The sequence below is a fragment of the Monomorium pharaonis genome, chromosome 1, assembly GCF_013373865.1.
Source record: "Monomorium pharaonis isolate MP-MQ-018 chromosome 1, ASM1337386v2, whole genome shotgun sequence".
NCBI classification, from domain to species: domain Eukaryota; kingdom Metazoa; phylum Arthropoda; class Insecta; order Hymenoptera; family Formicidae; genus Monomorium; species Monomorium pharaonis.
The window spans coordinates 8,756,549-8,770,166 of NC_050467.1; the positions used below are offsets into that span (position 1 = coordinate 8,756,549).

Here is a 13,618-nt window from a genome sequence, read left to right on the forward strand (position 1 = left end):
GATGAAAGGCATGATGGGAAAACTAGAGAATTACTTAGGCAGGAAGAAAATGGAGGTAAATACGGATAAGACAAAGATAATGAGATGTAAAAGAGGAGGTGGGAAAAGGAAGAAGGTAAGCTGGAGATAGAAAGGGAGGGTAATAGAAGAGGTAAAGAGTTACAAATATCTGGGATATACTTTACTAACGAATGGGAGGCAAGAGAGTCATGTAGAGAAGAGAGTGAAAAAAGGAGCGGCAATATTAGGACAAGTGTGGGGGATTGGGAAGAGAAAATTTGGAAGAGATTAGGACAGAAGACTATGGTTGTTCGATAGGTTGGTTTGGTCGGTGATAAGTTATGGAGTAGAGATATGGGGTTGGAAGTCGAGAAAGAGGGTAGAGAGTTTACAATGGAGATACCTGAGGTGGATGTTGGGTGTAGAAAGAAGTGTGCCGGATTATATGATATTACAAATGCGCTACAATTCATAATATAATTAACGACGATAATTCGGTTGCGGATCGGGACACACACGCAATTTTATGGAGAGAATGGCACGGAGCAAACTCACGCAGGCAGGCGCGATCGGACGAAGCAACGATACTCTAATAAATTCGTGACTATAATCTAATGATTACCAGATCGTAATAAATTCGTGACTCTTTCGTGAGTCGCCCAACCGCGAAATCGATGGCTTTACAATTCTAATACGACGCTCGTCTCACCAAGCCGGCTCCTTCGTCTCGGCCTTGTCCGGATCGGGATGTCTCCGGTTCCTCTTACATGATATCTCAGCTCGGGATCTGGCTCGCACAATACAAGACAACGTCCGCAGCTCAAGTGAAGGATCTTGGATCCTGCGGGGGCCGCTCGGCAACGCGCCCCACCTTGCCTCTAATAAGCCGGGCCCTTATTGGCCACGATTTTCCAAAATCGACTTGCGCGCGACGCGCGACGTGCACGCCGTTGCTTGCTGATCAATCCAAACGCGGTGATCGATATGGTTGAGCCCCGTGCATGGGAATTTTTGGCGCTTTTCTCTGCGGCAGGTTCCTTTCTCCTTGCCGGGCGCATCCTCCGCCACTGGATTTCCTCCTCGACGAGGGCATTTACTGATTGCAAGCTATAGCGATCTCCGCCGGAATTCGTGCGGGATCGGATTTGAAGTCGCCCCGTCGGGACACCGGCCTCGTGCGCCTTCGCCGGATCCTGCAAGCGTGATTCGGTGACAGTATCGAAATTCTCGTACGATAAAAATTGTAGGCAAGATGAGGGCGGTATTATCTGCGGACTCCAGCTAAAAAAGGGTCTCCGTTACTCCCTCGATATCCGCTCACTCTGCGACTTCCGTGAAGGTTTTCCGTCGAGACGAGACGTTCAAAAATTACAAAATAGATCTCTGTGGCCACCGATTCCCGCCGCACTTGCAATGCAGCGCTTGTAAGAATCTTAACAATTAGCGAAGGAACAACATACGAGACAACACACACAGAAAACACGACTTATCACGCTTTCGCGTCCGTTCCCAAGCGGGAGGACATAGGATCCGCGTGATGTTAACGCGTAAGGGCCGATAAGGCCCTTGTGACGGACAGCAGTCTGCAGCTGTCACGTCACAATATACACACATATATATACAATTGTAATTATATTATTGTGCTAAATTTATACATATTTGCATTAACAAATATCTTTACCGTAGGTATAGCTTAAATATTCAGAAGCTGGTAATTTTATTAATTTTTGTTAATATTTTTAACATTTACATATATATCATGTACTTGTTTGTTATATATTCATTTTATTTTTATTAACTTATTATACTTTTCTCGCGTATCAATATTCATCACTTACATTACAAAATAATTTTATTTTAATTTATAAAATTGTATGTAAACACATTGTAAAACCGCTTGAAAGACAAATTGGCTTTACGTGTGTGTGTACATGTGAATCTATGGAAAATAACTCAAGTGAGCTTTTGCAAAAGATTTCGAGATCTCAGAATTGAATGTACAAATTTTAATCGGACTGGTCGCAATCAAAAGTTCACATCAATATTATATAATAAAATTGCCATTAAATATTTGATTGTGATTTTGGGTTCTTTTTAACTAAAAGTGAATTTGACAATTAAATTCCAGATAAAGCTTAGTAGCGGCGTGACATTTGTGCAGTGAACTTTGCGTCATGCGGCACGATTCTTTATGTACTTGGTGTCGCGTCGCTTGATTATACAGAAATCAATGAAAGTACAATAAAAATAAACATTTTATTAAAAAAAAAACTTTTATATATATATATACACACACACACACACACACACACACACACACACATATACGCGCGCGCGCGCGTGTGTGCGTGCGTGCGTGCGTGTGTGTGTGTGTGACGTGCAGTTTTGCTGTCACGGCGCGCAGCGTCCCTCCGCCGTCACAGGCTGCGACTTCGCGCCGGACGGAGAAGCGAGAGCAAATCGGGAAATCTCCCGGGGGAATCGCGACGAATAGGGAAAATAAATAGACTAAATATTTTACGTTTCTTTTCGGTAACTCGGCGAGCGCCTCATCGCATCAACAGCCCGGAATCCGGAGGAGAGGGCAGGTGCGGAAAAAGGGGCGTGCCGGGATTCCGCGGACCCTGATGGTAATGGCTGAGAATGAGGGACCGCCGGAGGGGCGAGCGAGCGCACCGAGCCCCGGGAAAGCTGGGAAGGAAAATCGGCGCCCCGGCTGGCAACCGGATAACAGCGAGCACCATGGAGGCGGCAGCCTGGAGACCGGAACCGCGGAACTGCCCCCGCGGAATGCGAGACCCTCCTGCGAAAGTCGGTGGGCAACAGGAATCGTCGGTGGACGGCGGAGGTTGCCGACGGAAAGTTTTTATCTTCGCAGGGGGCCCATGAGGCACCTGGAAGAATGAGCGCGCTCACGGTCCTGCGGGCGCAGGACTACTCGCCTTACGGTGATTGGGCAACGTGATGCGCGAGGACTGGCGCGCAGCCTTTAATGGAGGGTCGCGGCATCGATTGCGAATCGACCGCGATCCCCCGTGCTTTTGCGTGCGTGCGGTCTAACTGGGCACTTGTCGCGTCTTCGTAATATCGGTCTTCGGCGATATAGCCTGCGTATGAGAGCGGAGAGAGCGAGGCAGAGCGGGTGCCAAAAGGACTGCAACCAGTGACGGAGAGGCAACAGCAACCAGGAAAAGTATCGGTAAGGTGACCCAGTTATTTCGTCGCGGTCGCGTTTGTGAAGTCACTGGCCGGCGAACCACCCTATTCTCGTTCTGCGTCTGACACGCGTTAATGTTAGTGTTGCGTCAGCCGTGGGGCGGCCTCGCGTTTTTGGTAAATTGTCGGACTCAAGCGAGAGGGGTGGTATCGCGTCGTGTATCGTGGCCTAAGAAGAGAGCGGATTTCGTTCGCAATTTCTCCAGGAAGCAGTAACCGCGTGCGCCGCAAAGCCCTCGCCCGTGCGAGCCGCGTAGCGCCGCGTAGGAAATATAGTCCCCGCGGGTATCGTGCGTGTGCGTTGTGAAGCGCGAGTAATTTCGGGTGTTGAAGTAGGTTTCGGAGAGGAGCGGGCCTGATATCGTGGTCGCGATCTATGGTTGCTGGGATTGTCGGCACATCACGGCCGCCCGAAAAGGTGTATCGCGCAAGCGGAAAGTCGTGCCCGCGCGCTACCGGATTAGCGAGGTCGGCGAGTCGGTGTACACGTGCGCCCGTATCGTTTGACGCGTGATATCGTCTCTAACGTCGCGGTTTATAGACTTTTATTTTCCGTTCTAATATTAATTTTCTTTTTTTCAATAAATCTTATTTTTGTTACTGTTATTCGCTGCGTTAAAATTTGTTTTCCTGTCGCGCTCCGCGCTTTCGCGTGGCGTGGGCCCCTTTCCTTGACCTTGCCCCTCTGCCGTTAGGAGAGCTAGCCGTCTTTTCGGGCGTGAATCAAGTCGTTAGTGAGTCTCGCGAATTGACGTGTCGTCGAGCAGATCTGGTGCCCAACCTGGTCGTTTCGCGTCGCCGAGATTCGCGCGTGAGAAGTTAGGCGCTCGGGCTGTTCCGGACGACGGTATTTTTCCGTCGCTCCGATTTATCGTCGTTGTCGCTGCCTTTTTACTCGCGGCTTTCCCCCGCGCGGAGAAAAAAGTCGTGACAATATATACATATATAACGCTGCTATAAAAATAACAAGAACAATTTATTGTAATGTTATTCAATAATAAAATCTTCATTATTATTGTTAAGACTTTTCTTTACTCAAAGAACAAACATCGTTTTATTGATGAAACGGAGTCTATACATTTAACGTCTTTAGCCAGCGACTGCTTACGTACAACTAACTGTGTCGAGCTTATAGAATAGCATTGTTCACGTATTAGACACGCTCAAACCTCACAATACATACCGAGTAATGCTCCAAACCAGCCTAAGAAATTTGCTTTTCCAGTTAAATTTATATTTAAATTTTTAACAATTATTATTAGTTTTTATAATTATTGTCACTAATATTATAGTACTCTCTAAATTGGAGTCAGTGTAAGGTGATCTCCTTTTAGACACATAACGATTGGACACGACAGCGCGAAGCATTCTCTGCACCACATTTATAACTTTCCACGCAAAATGAAATGCTCGTAAAAATACGTATATGGACGTTTAAAATACACATTTTTGGGGGCAGAGCGACGCTTTTTTCTGCCAAATGTTTCTAAAGTTAGATAATCTGTCATATGATATATTAATGTTTTTTATTAGAAGACTGTGCGTTGTCCAGTAATGTGATGCTTAATCGTGCGGTGTCCAATCGTGCGGTGTCCAATAATGCAGTGTCCAATCGTACGGTGTCCAATCGTACGGTGTCCAATAATGCGGTGTCCAATCGTGCGGTATCTAATCGTGCCGTGTCCAATCGAGCAGTATCCAAACGGGATACTCCCGTCAGTGTATTATCACTGATTTACAGTGGTATACTGTATTTATAGCTGTGATAATTAATAAATTCCTCTCTTTTAGTGATTTTTACTTCAGAATTAGTGTATAACCATTAAAAGATCAGTGTATTTATGTCACTAATTGACAAGTATACCAGTGAAAATCAGTGTATTTTCACTAAAATTCACTAACTGTAATGTAGAGAGTAATTTCTATAGCAACGCCAAGTTTTTTTTTTTAATAAAACATTTATCTTTATTATACTTCCTTTGATTTCTGTATAATGTTAATATGTTAATTAAAACGCATCGAACTGTTATTTATCTATTATTATTATCAGATAAACCCGATTGCACTGTCCTCCCGGTTATTTAATTAATCAATTAAAAAATTAGACCGTCCTGCCCCTTTTTTCACCCTTCCCCCTTCCATGAGAATAAGAAGCATATAAAGTCCCTGTATAAAACGTCGGATTAAAAAGAATTTAAAAATATTGACATTTTGCAAAAAGCAGAATTCAACGGAATTCAGAAAATATTCAATTAAATATCTTCTGAATTCTGCTTGAATAAGTATTCAATTCATTTCAAATATTAACTCTTGCATTCAAAAGAATTCACTTGATTCTAAATATTCTTCGCATTCAATCGCAGTAAAAGACGTTCAAATAAATGCAAAAAAGATTCACTTCTGCTAATTGTTCGGATTCAGAAACACACAAAATTTCATGGTTCTATTCTCAATATCGCACTGAAAAGTATTGTCCACGATCCAATCCGAGAGATTTTTGCAAAGCAGAATTCACAATAAAATCTTGTGAATACAAAATACTATTTTTGAATAAGACATTTTATGCAGGCGTTACATTCTAAAAAAGCTGCTAACCCTGATGATGCAAACTGCAATATTTATGAAACGTCGGCGTAACGCTGTACTAGGACGCAGCATGTATACTACGCTTCATTGAGTCGTTCCATGGCACTCCTTGCAGAATGAAGGGGACGTAGGGAGTAGCCATGGCGCCATCAATCGGCAGCAGCTAACTGAACATACTTATCGACCGAATTATCGATCACTGCAATAGTCGCTAGGTCTACGCGCGCGATTTATCACAAAAATCAAACGTATTAAATCAGAAATAATATTAAAATGATATTAAATTATAGCTAATGTAGTATTTTATTAAAAATATTATTAATGTTAAATATTTTCTACTTTTCTCTTATAATGCTTATTATATATAATTATAAATATATACTTATAAATTCGCACATAAATATTCATATATGATTACACATAAATATGTAATTGTTAATACATTATATATAATGTTACGTAACGTTTACACAGTTTTATAAGTAATATAATTGAATATATAGATGTATAAATTTTTTTATAATTGTGCATACATTTAATTGCATGTAATGCACATTTACATATTTAATTATGTATTATTACTTATAAAAATATGCAAACGTTATAAAAATAAATAACTTATTGTCAGGGAAGCAGAAAAGGAATGGATATGAAGAGGTATTAAAATTGAATCGATTTTTCTTAAACAATTAAAAAAAAATTGTTTCGTATATGTTTTTAACAAAATTAATTGCGTAACCGTTTGTTCCAGGTCGTATAATTTGTGGCTCTGAAAAGAACCGTTTAATAATTGCTTAGTAATCCGTCCATCAACCATTTCATGCGACTACTTGATTTAGTCTCTTCTGTACAGAGCTGTAAAGCTTTTCAAAAAATTCAGGCTTTTGCCTGAGATTCTCCAACTCATTCTTCGCGTGCGCAACCAGTTATGCTTTAGTTCTTTCATGACCAAGATTGCACGAATTTGCAATAGCTGCCCATACATTTTCAATTAAATTGAGATCCGGAGACTTAGCTGGCCAATCGAGAACTTCTATTTCAGGATGTTGAACAAATCATTCCCGTACTATGTGAGCGGTGTGAACAGCACTATTATCTTGAATTAGTCAAAATGTCGGCATATCTTCTACACTATAGATACTGCGAACGCTGGGAAGCAAAACATTCTCCAGAATATCTATATATTCGAAGGCGTCCATATGCGGTGACACTTCAACTAGTTCTCCCGGACAATGAAGTCCAATCCATACATAGCACAAGTAATGCGCCCACTATGCCCGCTCAGAAGCACATATTTTGAATCAAGTCGAGGGTCTCGAGGTCTCCAGACATAATGACGTTTATCATCTGATGAACGAAATACTTTTTCGTCAGTACAGATAGTTCGTTTCCAATCTGTCAGTGACACGGTAATGAGTTAATGCAGCGCAAAAGCAACACGATCATCGCGATGTCGATCCGATAATGCGATCTTATGTGCTGGATGGTAACAGTGCACGTTCGCTTCATGTAAACACCTTTACGCTGTAGTCTTAAATATTTGTAAATCTAATTGATTTACAGAGTGCGAGACCGGAAGAAAAGGATCTTCATCTACATGACTAACTAATAACATATCTTGTTCAACAGTTGTAAATCGTCGTCCACGGTTGTTTCTCCGTTTATCTATCATTCCTTCTGCGCCTTCCTCCTGCCATCAATTGATCCATTTTTGCACAGTTCTTGGATTGCATTGAAGACGATGAGCAATGTCCTCCACACTCGCACCAACTTTTCACATACCAATAATACGGGCACGAGAAAAATCACTAAGACTTGCCATAGTTGCACAAGAAAAGACAATAAAGTGAAAAGAATAACAATTGAACATCGGTTTGGTGATAGTCTTTTCTTCGTTTGCCTTTTTTCGCTCGAGTGAAGCGAGATAGCATAAGCTGCCTTATGAATAATATTATTGTTGCACGAAATGGTTGGTGGACGGATTACTAAGCAATTATTAAACGGCTCTTTTCAGAGCAACAAATTATTCGACCTGGAACAAACGGTTACGCAGTTAATTTTGCTAAAAACATATACAAACAAATTTTTTTTGAATTGTTTAAGAAAAATCGATTCAATTTTAATACCTCTTCATATTCATTTTTTTCTGCTTCCCTGACAATAAGTTATTTATTTCTCTAACGTTTGCATATTTTTATAAGTAATAATACATAATTAAATATGTAAATGTGCATCACATGCAATTAATTGTATGCACAATTATAAAAAAGTTTATACATCTATATATTCAATTATATTACTCACAAAACTGTGTAAACGTTACGTAACATTATATATAATGCATTAACAATTATATATTTATGTGTAATCATATATGAATATTTATGTGCAAATTTATAAGTATATAGTTTATAATTATATATAATAAGCATTATAAGAAAAAAGTAGAAAATATTTAATATTAATAATATTTTTAATAAAATACTACATTTGTTATAATTTAATATCATTTTAATATTATTTCTGATTTAATATGTTTGATTTTTGTGATAAATCGCGCGCGCGTAGACCTAGCGACTACTGCAGCGATCGATAATTCGGTCGATAAGTTCAATCAGTTGCTGCCGGCTGATGGCGCCATGGCTACTTCCTACGTCCCTTTCATCCCGCAAGGGGTGCCCAGGAACCAATCGATGAAGCGTAGTGTATCTGAAAACCTTTTCCATTAATAAGTCTAATTTCTGTCTGTATTTAATTAAATTATCCGGCTAAGGATTAGACAACAATAATCTAGATCATTTTTTTTCACCGATTATATGTTCAATATATTATTTTAATTGTTTGTACTATACTCTACCTCTCTCGTAATCGGCGTTATGCTGTCTAGTTTATCGAGCAATTCCGGGTCAGTCACTTCAATAGCTTTCTTCTTCACACAATCATCTGTCAAAGATGTACTTGCCACTTTTCGAAAAGACTTTTTTCGATCTGAATGATTTTCATCTTCTTTATTAACATCTTTCTTTTTCTCCGGTTCGTATAAGATCGGTTCCTGATAAGCGGACGCTTTGCCGGCCAGTAAATTTTTCAGTTCAATAACTTTTTTATTAATATTGGAGATAAGTTTGTCACGAGCATAATCAGCTGCAAACTGAAAATAATATATTGTGTAATAAGTGTGGAAAGTCGACTATGTCCCATGGGTACGTTCACCCGCACTCATGGGCAATAGCCAATCTATATAAATATATAATATTTTCTGTTACAAGAGCGTAGAAAAGTATTGGAGGCGAGAAAGAATTTAGAAGAGAAAATGGGAGGTTCAAGGTAGAAGACAGAAAGCTTGTAGACAATGGAGTCACTCGCAAAAAAATCCATTTCTATACAGTTTCACTGATATCACATATTGACTTCTCACCACATTATTATTGACACTATTACATTTGATTTTTTTACGCGGTCTTGATATAACAATGCGATGTCTGATTTAATGTCTTTAATTGACATGAATTAACAGATAGACCACGGTTAGGTTCACGAAAGCGACAAAATTGGTAATTCTACAAGAGATACCGTATGCATGTCACGAGATGACGGCGAAAGTTGAGATCTTTCAAGCAAAGACTGACCATAAAATTTCGTCAAATTCCTGCAAGTAAGAGAGAAATTGTGACGTGACGTTTTTCGTCAGTCACAAGGGCCGGATGGCCCGGCCGGGAAAAGGTCATTTGGGGCCGCTCATTACCCCGAGCGGGGGAGAAGCGGCCTCTCCTTTTCTCAATAAGATTTTGTTAGTTCTTAAGACACGTAGGTATCCGCCGAGCGGAAGTCGCGATCCGCGGGAGAGGTGGTGCGCCAAGATGACCTTTTGTGATTAACGGAGCAGCCGTCGAGGGAAGATGAATGAGAAGCATAGACGACCGAGCGGCGGGGCCCCGGACAGCCGGAGGACAGCGAGCAAGGGCAAGTAATTGCATACAGTACTGAGGTACGTTGTAAAAGTCAGGGGACACTGCCGTTATACTGTTGTTCGGTACTCAGTTAAATAGCGAGGAATGCGCGGGAAAAATCCCCCTTCTACAACAATAAAGACTGCGAACGCGGGCAACGATTTACCACGGAGAACGCGAGTGATCGACACTCTCTCTTGAGCGCTCAAACTAGTAGCATCGAATATTAAATCTCGCTGCGGCCGAATTTTTTGTACTTGTACGGACTGAGCCTTTGTTGAACCGTTCCACAATAAATCCTATATAAGGTGTTTAATAGTGTAATTATTTCTCGCGACAACTTAAACTACGCGAGTGGAATTATCCAAACCAGCCAGCCTAATTATCCAAGCAAGATAGTTCCAGCACGTACACATTTTTTGGTCCTTCGAGCCGGATTTCTCGGTCATCATTGGAACGAGTCAACTTGATACGGAAGGCGAGTCCACAAGCAAGGCATAAGGAGAGAGGACCATCTTGAAAGGCAAAATACGGTACACCACGACTGCGGCGGAGGCGGCGATCGCGCCTAGAGCTTCAGTTGGTGACCAGGGGACGTTCCACTAACGATACTCGACAATTGAGGTACAACAAGACTGATCTACTATAGTCACGGGAAACGGGGAAAACTGTTCATTTGACCGTGCCAATCACTTGCATTTCTTTTTTGCATTGTAACGATAAAAGACGATATGCCGCTCGACTCCGGTTCGGCGGGCGCGAGCTCACTAGCGAACAACGCTATTGCGTGGAGGAGGCGACGAGGTACAATAAAGGCTTCATGTACGCGAATCGAAACATTTGTCAATAGCGTGAATGAAGTAACTCCGGAAATCGCGGCTCAGTTAGAAGAAAGACGGTCGCGGTTAGAAATCATTTTTAACGAATATGACGATATACAATCTAAAATCGAATCAATAGAAGGAGGTAACGAAGAAGTTAGCGATAGAGCAAATTTCGAGGAGGCGTATTATGCGTTGTGTGCGCAAATTCGACAATTAATGAGGCCCGTATCAGCGCAACCGGTAGTACAGCCGCGGGCGTTGCGAAGCCCAACGCAGTACAGTACGGAGCATGCTGCCCACGTGCGTTTACCAAAGATTAATCTACCTAATTTTTGTGGAAATTACGACGAATGGTTTCCTTTCTATGATTCATTTAAGACATTAATTCATGATAACGAATCGTTAAGTAACATTCAAAAATTTCAATATTTGCGATCGTCCTTGGCCGGCCAGGCGATAAATGTTGTGAACGCTTTGGAAATATCGGAGCGGAATTACGACCTCGCTTGGAGTCTGCTTAAGGAACGATACGACAACAAACGAATCATCGTTCAATCGCATGTAAAAGCCATGCTAGAGCTAACGGCAATAAACAAAGAAAATGCTAACGGATTAAGGCAAATATCGGATGGCGTTTCAAGACATATACGGGCATTGACCGCGCTGGGACGTCCGGCTGACAAGTGGGACGACCTCTTAATCTATATTATAAGCGCGAAATTAGATTCCGTTACCTCTCGAGAGTGGCATGCCTCACTGAAGGGCACAGAGTTACCCACACTGAAACAGTTTCTAGAGTTCGTTGCTCACCGCTGCCAGACGTTGGAGGTGGTGAGCAAGAGAGACGTGAGCGTGCCTGGTCGAGCGGGTGCGCGGGCACAGGGCGGCAATGGCGGACGGCAAGCGGCGTGTGTCGCTACGGTTCGCGGCAAGTGCTATTATTGTATGGGCGAGCACACGGTTTATGCGTGCAAGGAGTTTTTAAAGTTGCCCATTGATCGGCGAATAACTGAGATGCGTCGACGAAAAATTTGCCTAAACTGCCTGCGCACCTCGACGCACGCGGCCAACAAATGTACGTCGGGCGGTTGCAGAACGTGCGGTTTAAAGCACTACACTCTTTTGCATTCGACGCGCGAGCCGGGGGGCGATGGCGCGAATCCGCGCGGCAATGAGTCAAACGGATCGTCCGGCACGGTGAATGCGGCTAGCGTTAGCGCGCACGCGGCGGTCGAGCGGAGCGGACGGGACGTGCTGTTGTCTACGGCGATTATCTATGTTTATGATAAAAACAATACACGCAGAATGTGTCGAGTTCTCCTCGATTCTGGCTCGCAAGTAAATTTCATAACGGGCGAATTTCTCGGTGCCCTGCGTCTCGCGCCGCGACCGACGAGTATATCTATTTCCGGTATAGGCGGTGCGTCGTCAATGTCAAATCAAATAGCCAATGTGAAACTAAGATCACGCGTGAATTCGTTTACGGCGAACATAGACTGCGTGGTTGCAGATCGAATCACGGACGGAATACCCGCGACCACCATAAAGCGCCGGGCATTTAAACTGCCGGCCGGAATTAAACTCGCAGACCCGCAATTCAACATGTCGGCAAATGTAGACATGTTGATCGGCACGGAGTTGTTCTGGCGGTTGTTATGCGTGGGACAAATCGCGGCTAATTCTGATCATCCGACACTGCAGAAAACGCGTCTCGGCTGGATTCTCGCTGGACGCACCATCAACAACTCATCTCCAACTAACGAAGCGTGCAATACGCGCGCTTCGTTAGTTGGAGATGAGTCGTTGATGGTGCGTCCAGCGAGAATCCAGCCGAGACGCGTTTTCTGCAGTGTCGGATGATCAGAATTAGCCGCGATTTGTCCCACGCATAACAACCGCCAGAACAACTCCGTGCCGATCAACATGTCTACATTTGCCGACATGTTGAATTGCGGGTCTGCGAGTTTAATTCCGGCCGGCAGTTTAAATGCCCGGCGCTTTATGGTGGTCGCGGGTATTCCGTCCGTGATTCGATCTGCAACCACGCAGTCTATGTTCGCCGTAAACGAATTCACGCGTGATCTTAGTTTCACATTGGCTATTTGATTTGACATTGACGACGCACCGCCTATACCGGAAATAGATATACTCGTCGGTCGCGGCGCGAGACGCAGGGCACCGAGAAATTCGCCCGTTATGAAATTTACTTGCGAGCCAGAATCGAGGAGAACTCGACACATTCTGCGTGTATTGTTTTTATCATAAACATAGATAATCGCCGTAGACAACAGCACGTCCCGTCCGCTCCGCTCGACCGCCGCGTGCGCGCTAACGCTAGCCGCATTCACCGTGCCGGACGATCCGTTTGACTCATTGCCGCGCGGATTCGCGCCATCGCCCCCCCGGCTCGCGCGTCGAATGCAAAAGAGTGTTGTGCTTTAAACCGCACGTTCTGCAACCGCCCGACGTACACGGCCAACAACTGTATTGTAGAGAAAGGAGCAGCAGTCCGGTGCAGCCGGAGGCGACGCCGGGGAGGAAGCATGCGCCCCTACATCCGACAACCAGGATGGAGGAAGCCCCAGCCGGCGCGGTAGCCACGGCCCCGAGGAGTAGGCCGGACGGGGCCTGATCAACCCCGAGCCGGCTCAGCGGCAGCCGAGACAGCCAAGGACATCGTGGCGTGCAATCCGCGGCCTTCAAATTACGCGGCGTCATGACCAGAGGCGCCCTCGGACGCTGAGATCCTGCAGGACGGGCGTAGGACCCCCCATCGACTAGCGATCGGTGTGCGCAAATCGAAGCGCGATCGATGCGCGGGCCGCTGCCGGCGTCCGCGGCGCCCCCGACCGCTCACGGTTCGTCACTGTTCGGCGAGATAGCAACGAGAGCGGTTCCACGGCCATCGACGACGCTACCCTGCTTGTAAGGCCACCACTTCGACCACGCGGTAAGAGCGAAGACGGCCGGCCCGGCCTTTAGTGAGAATTAATTACCCTACCGAGCGTTCGGTAGGCGGATCTATTATTCTCGGGATACCGA

At 44.0% G+C, this 13,618-nt stretch overlaps 1 protein-coding gene across 8 annotated transcripts in view; it reads right to left on the bottom strand.

Annotated features, from left to right (window-relative positions):
* Window positions 1–13,618, bottom strand: part of LOC105831246 (protein phosphatase 1L) — a 264,636-nt gene that overhangs the window by 153,537 nt on the left and 97,481 nt on the right. For all 8 annotated transcript variants that reach the window (XM_012671246.3, XM_028192039.2, XM_036292225.1 and 5 more), the window contains one exon: window positions 8,660–8,953. In XM_012671246.3, the coding sequence (XP_012526700.1) occupies window positions 8,660–8,953 (294 nt within the window). The remainder of the gene's footprint in view (window positions 1–8,659; window positions 8,954–13,618) is intronic.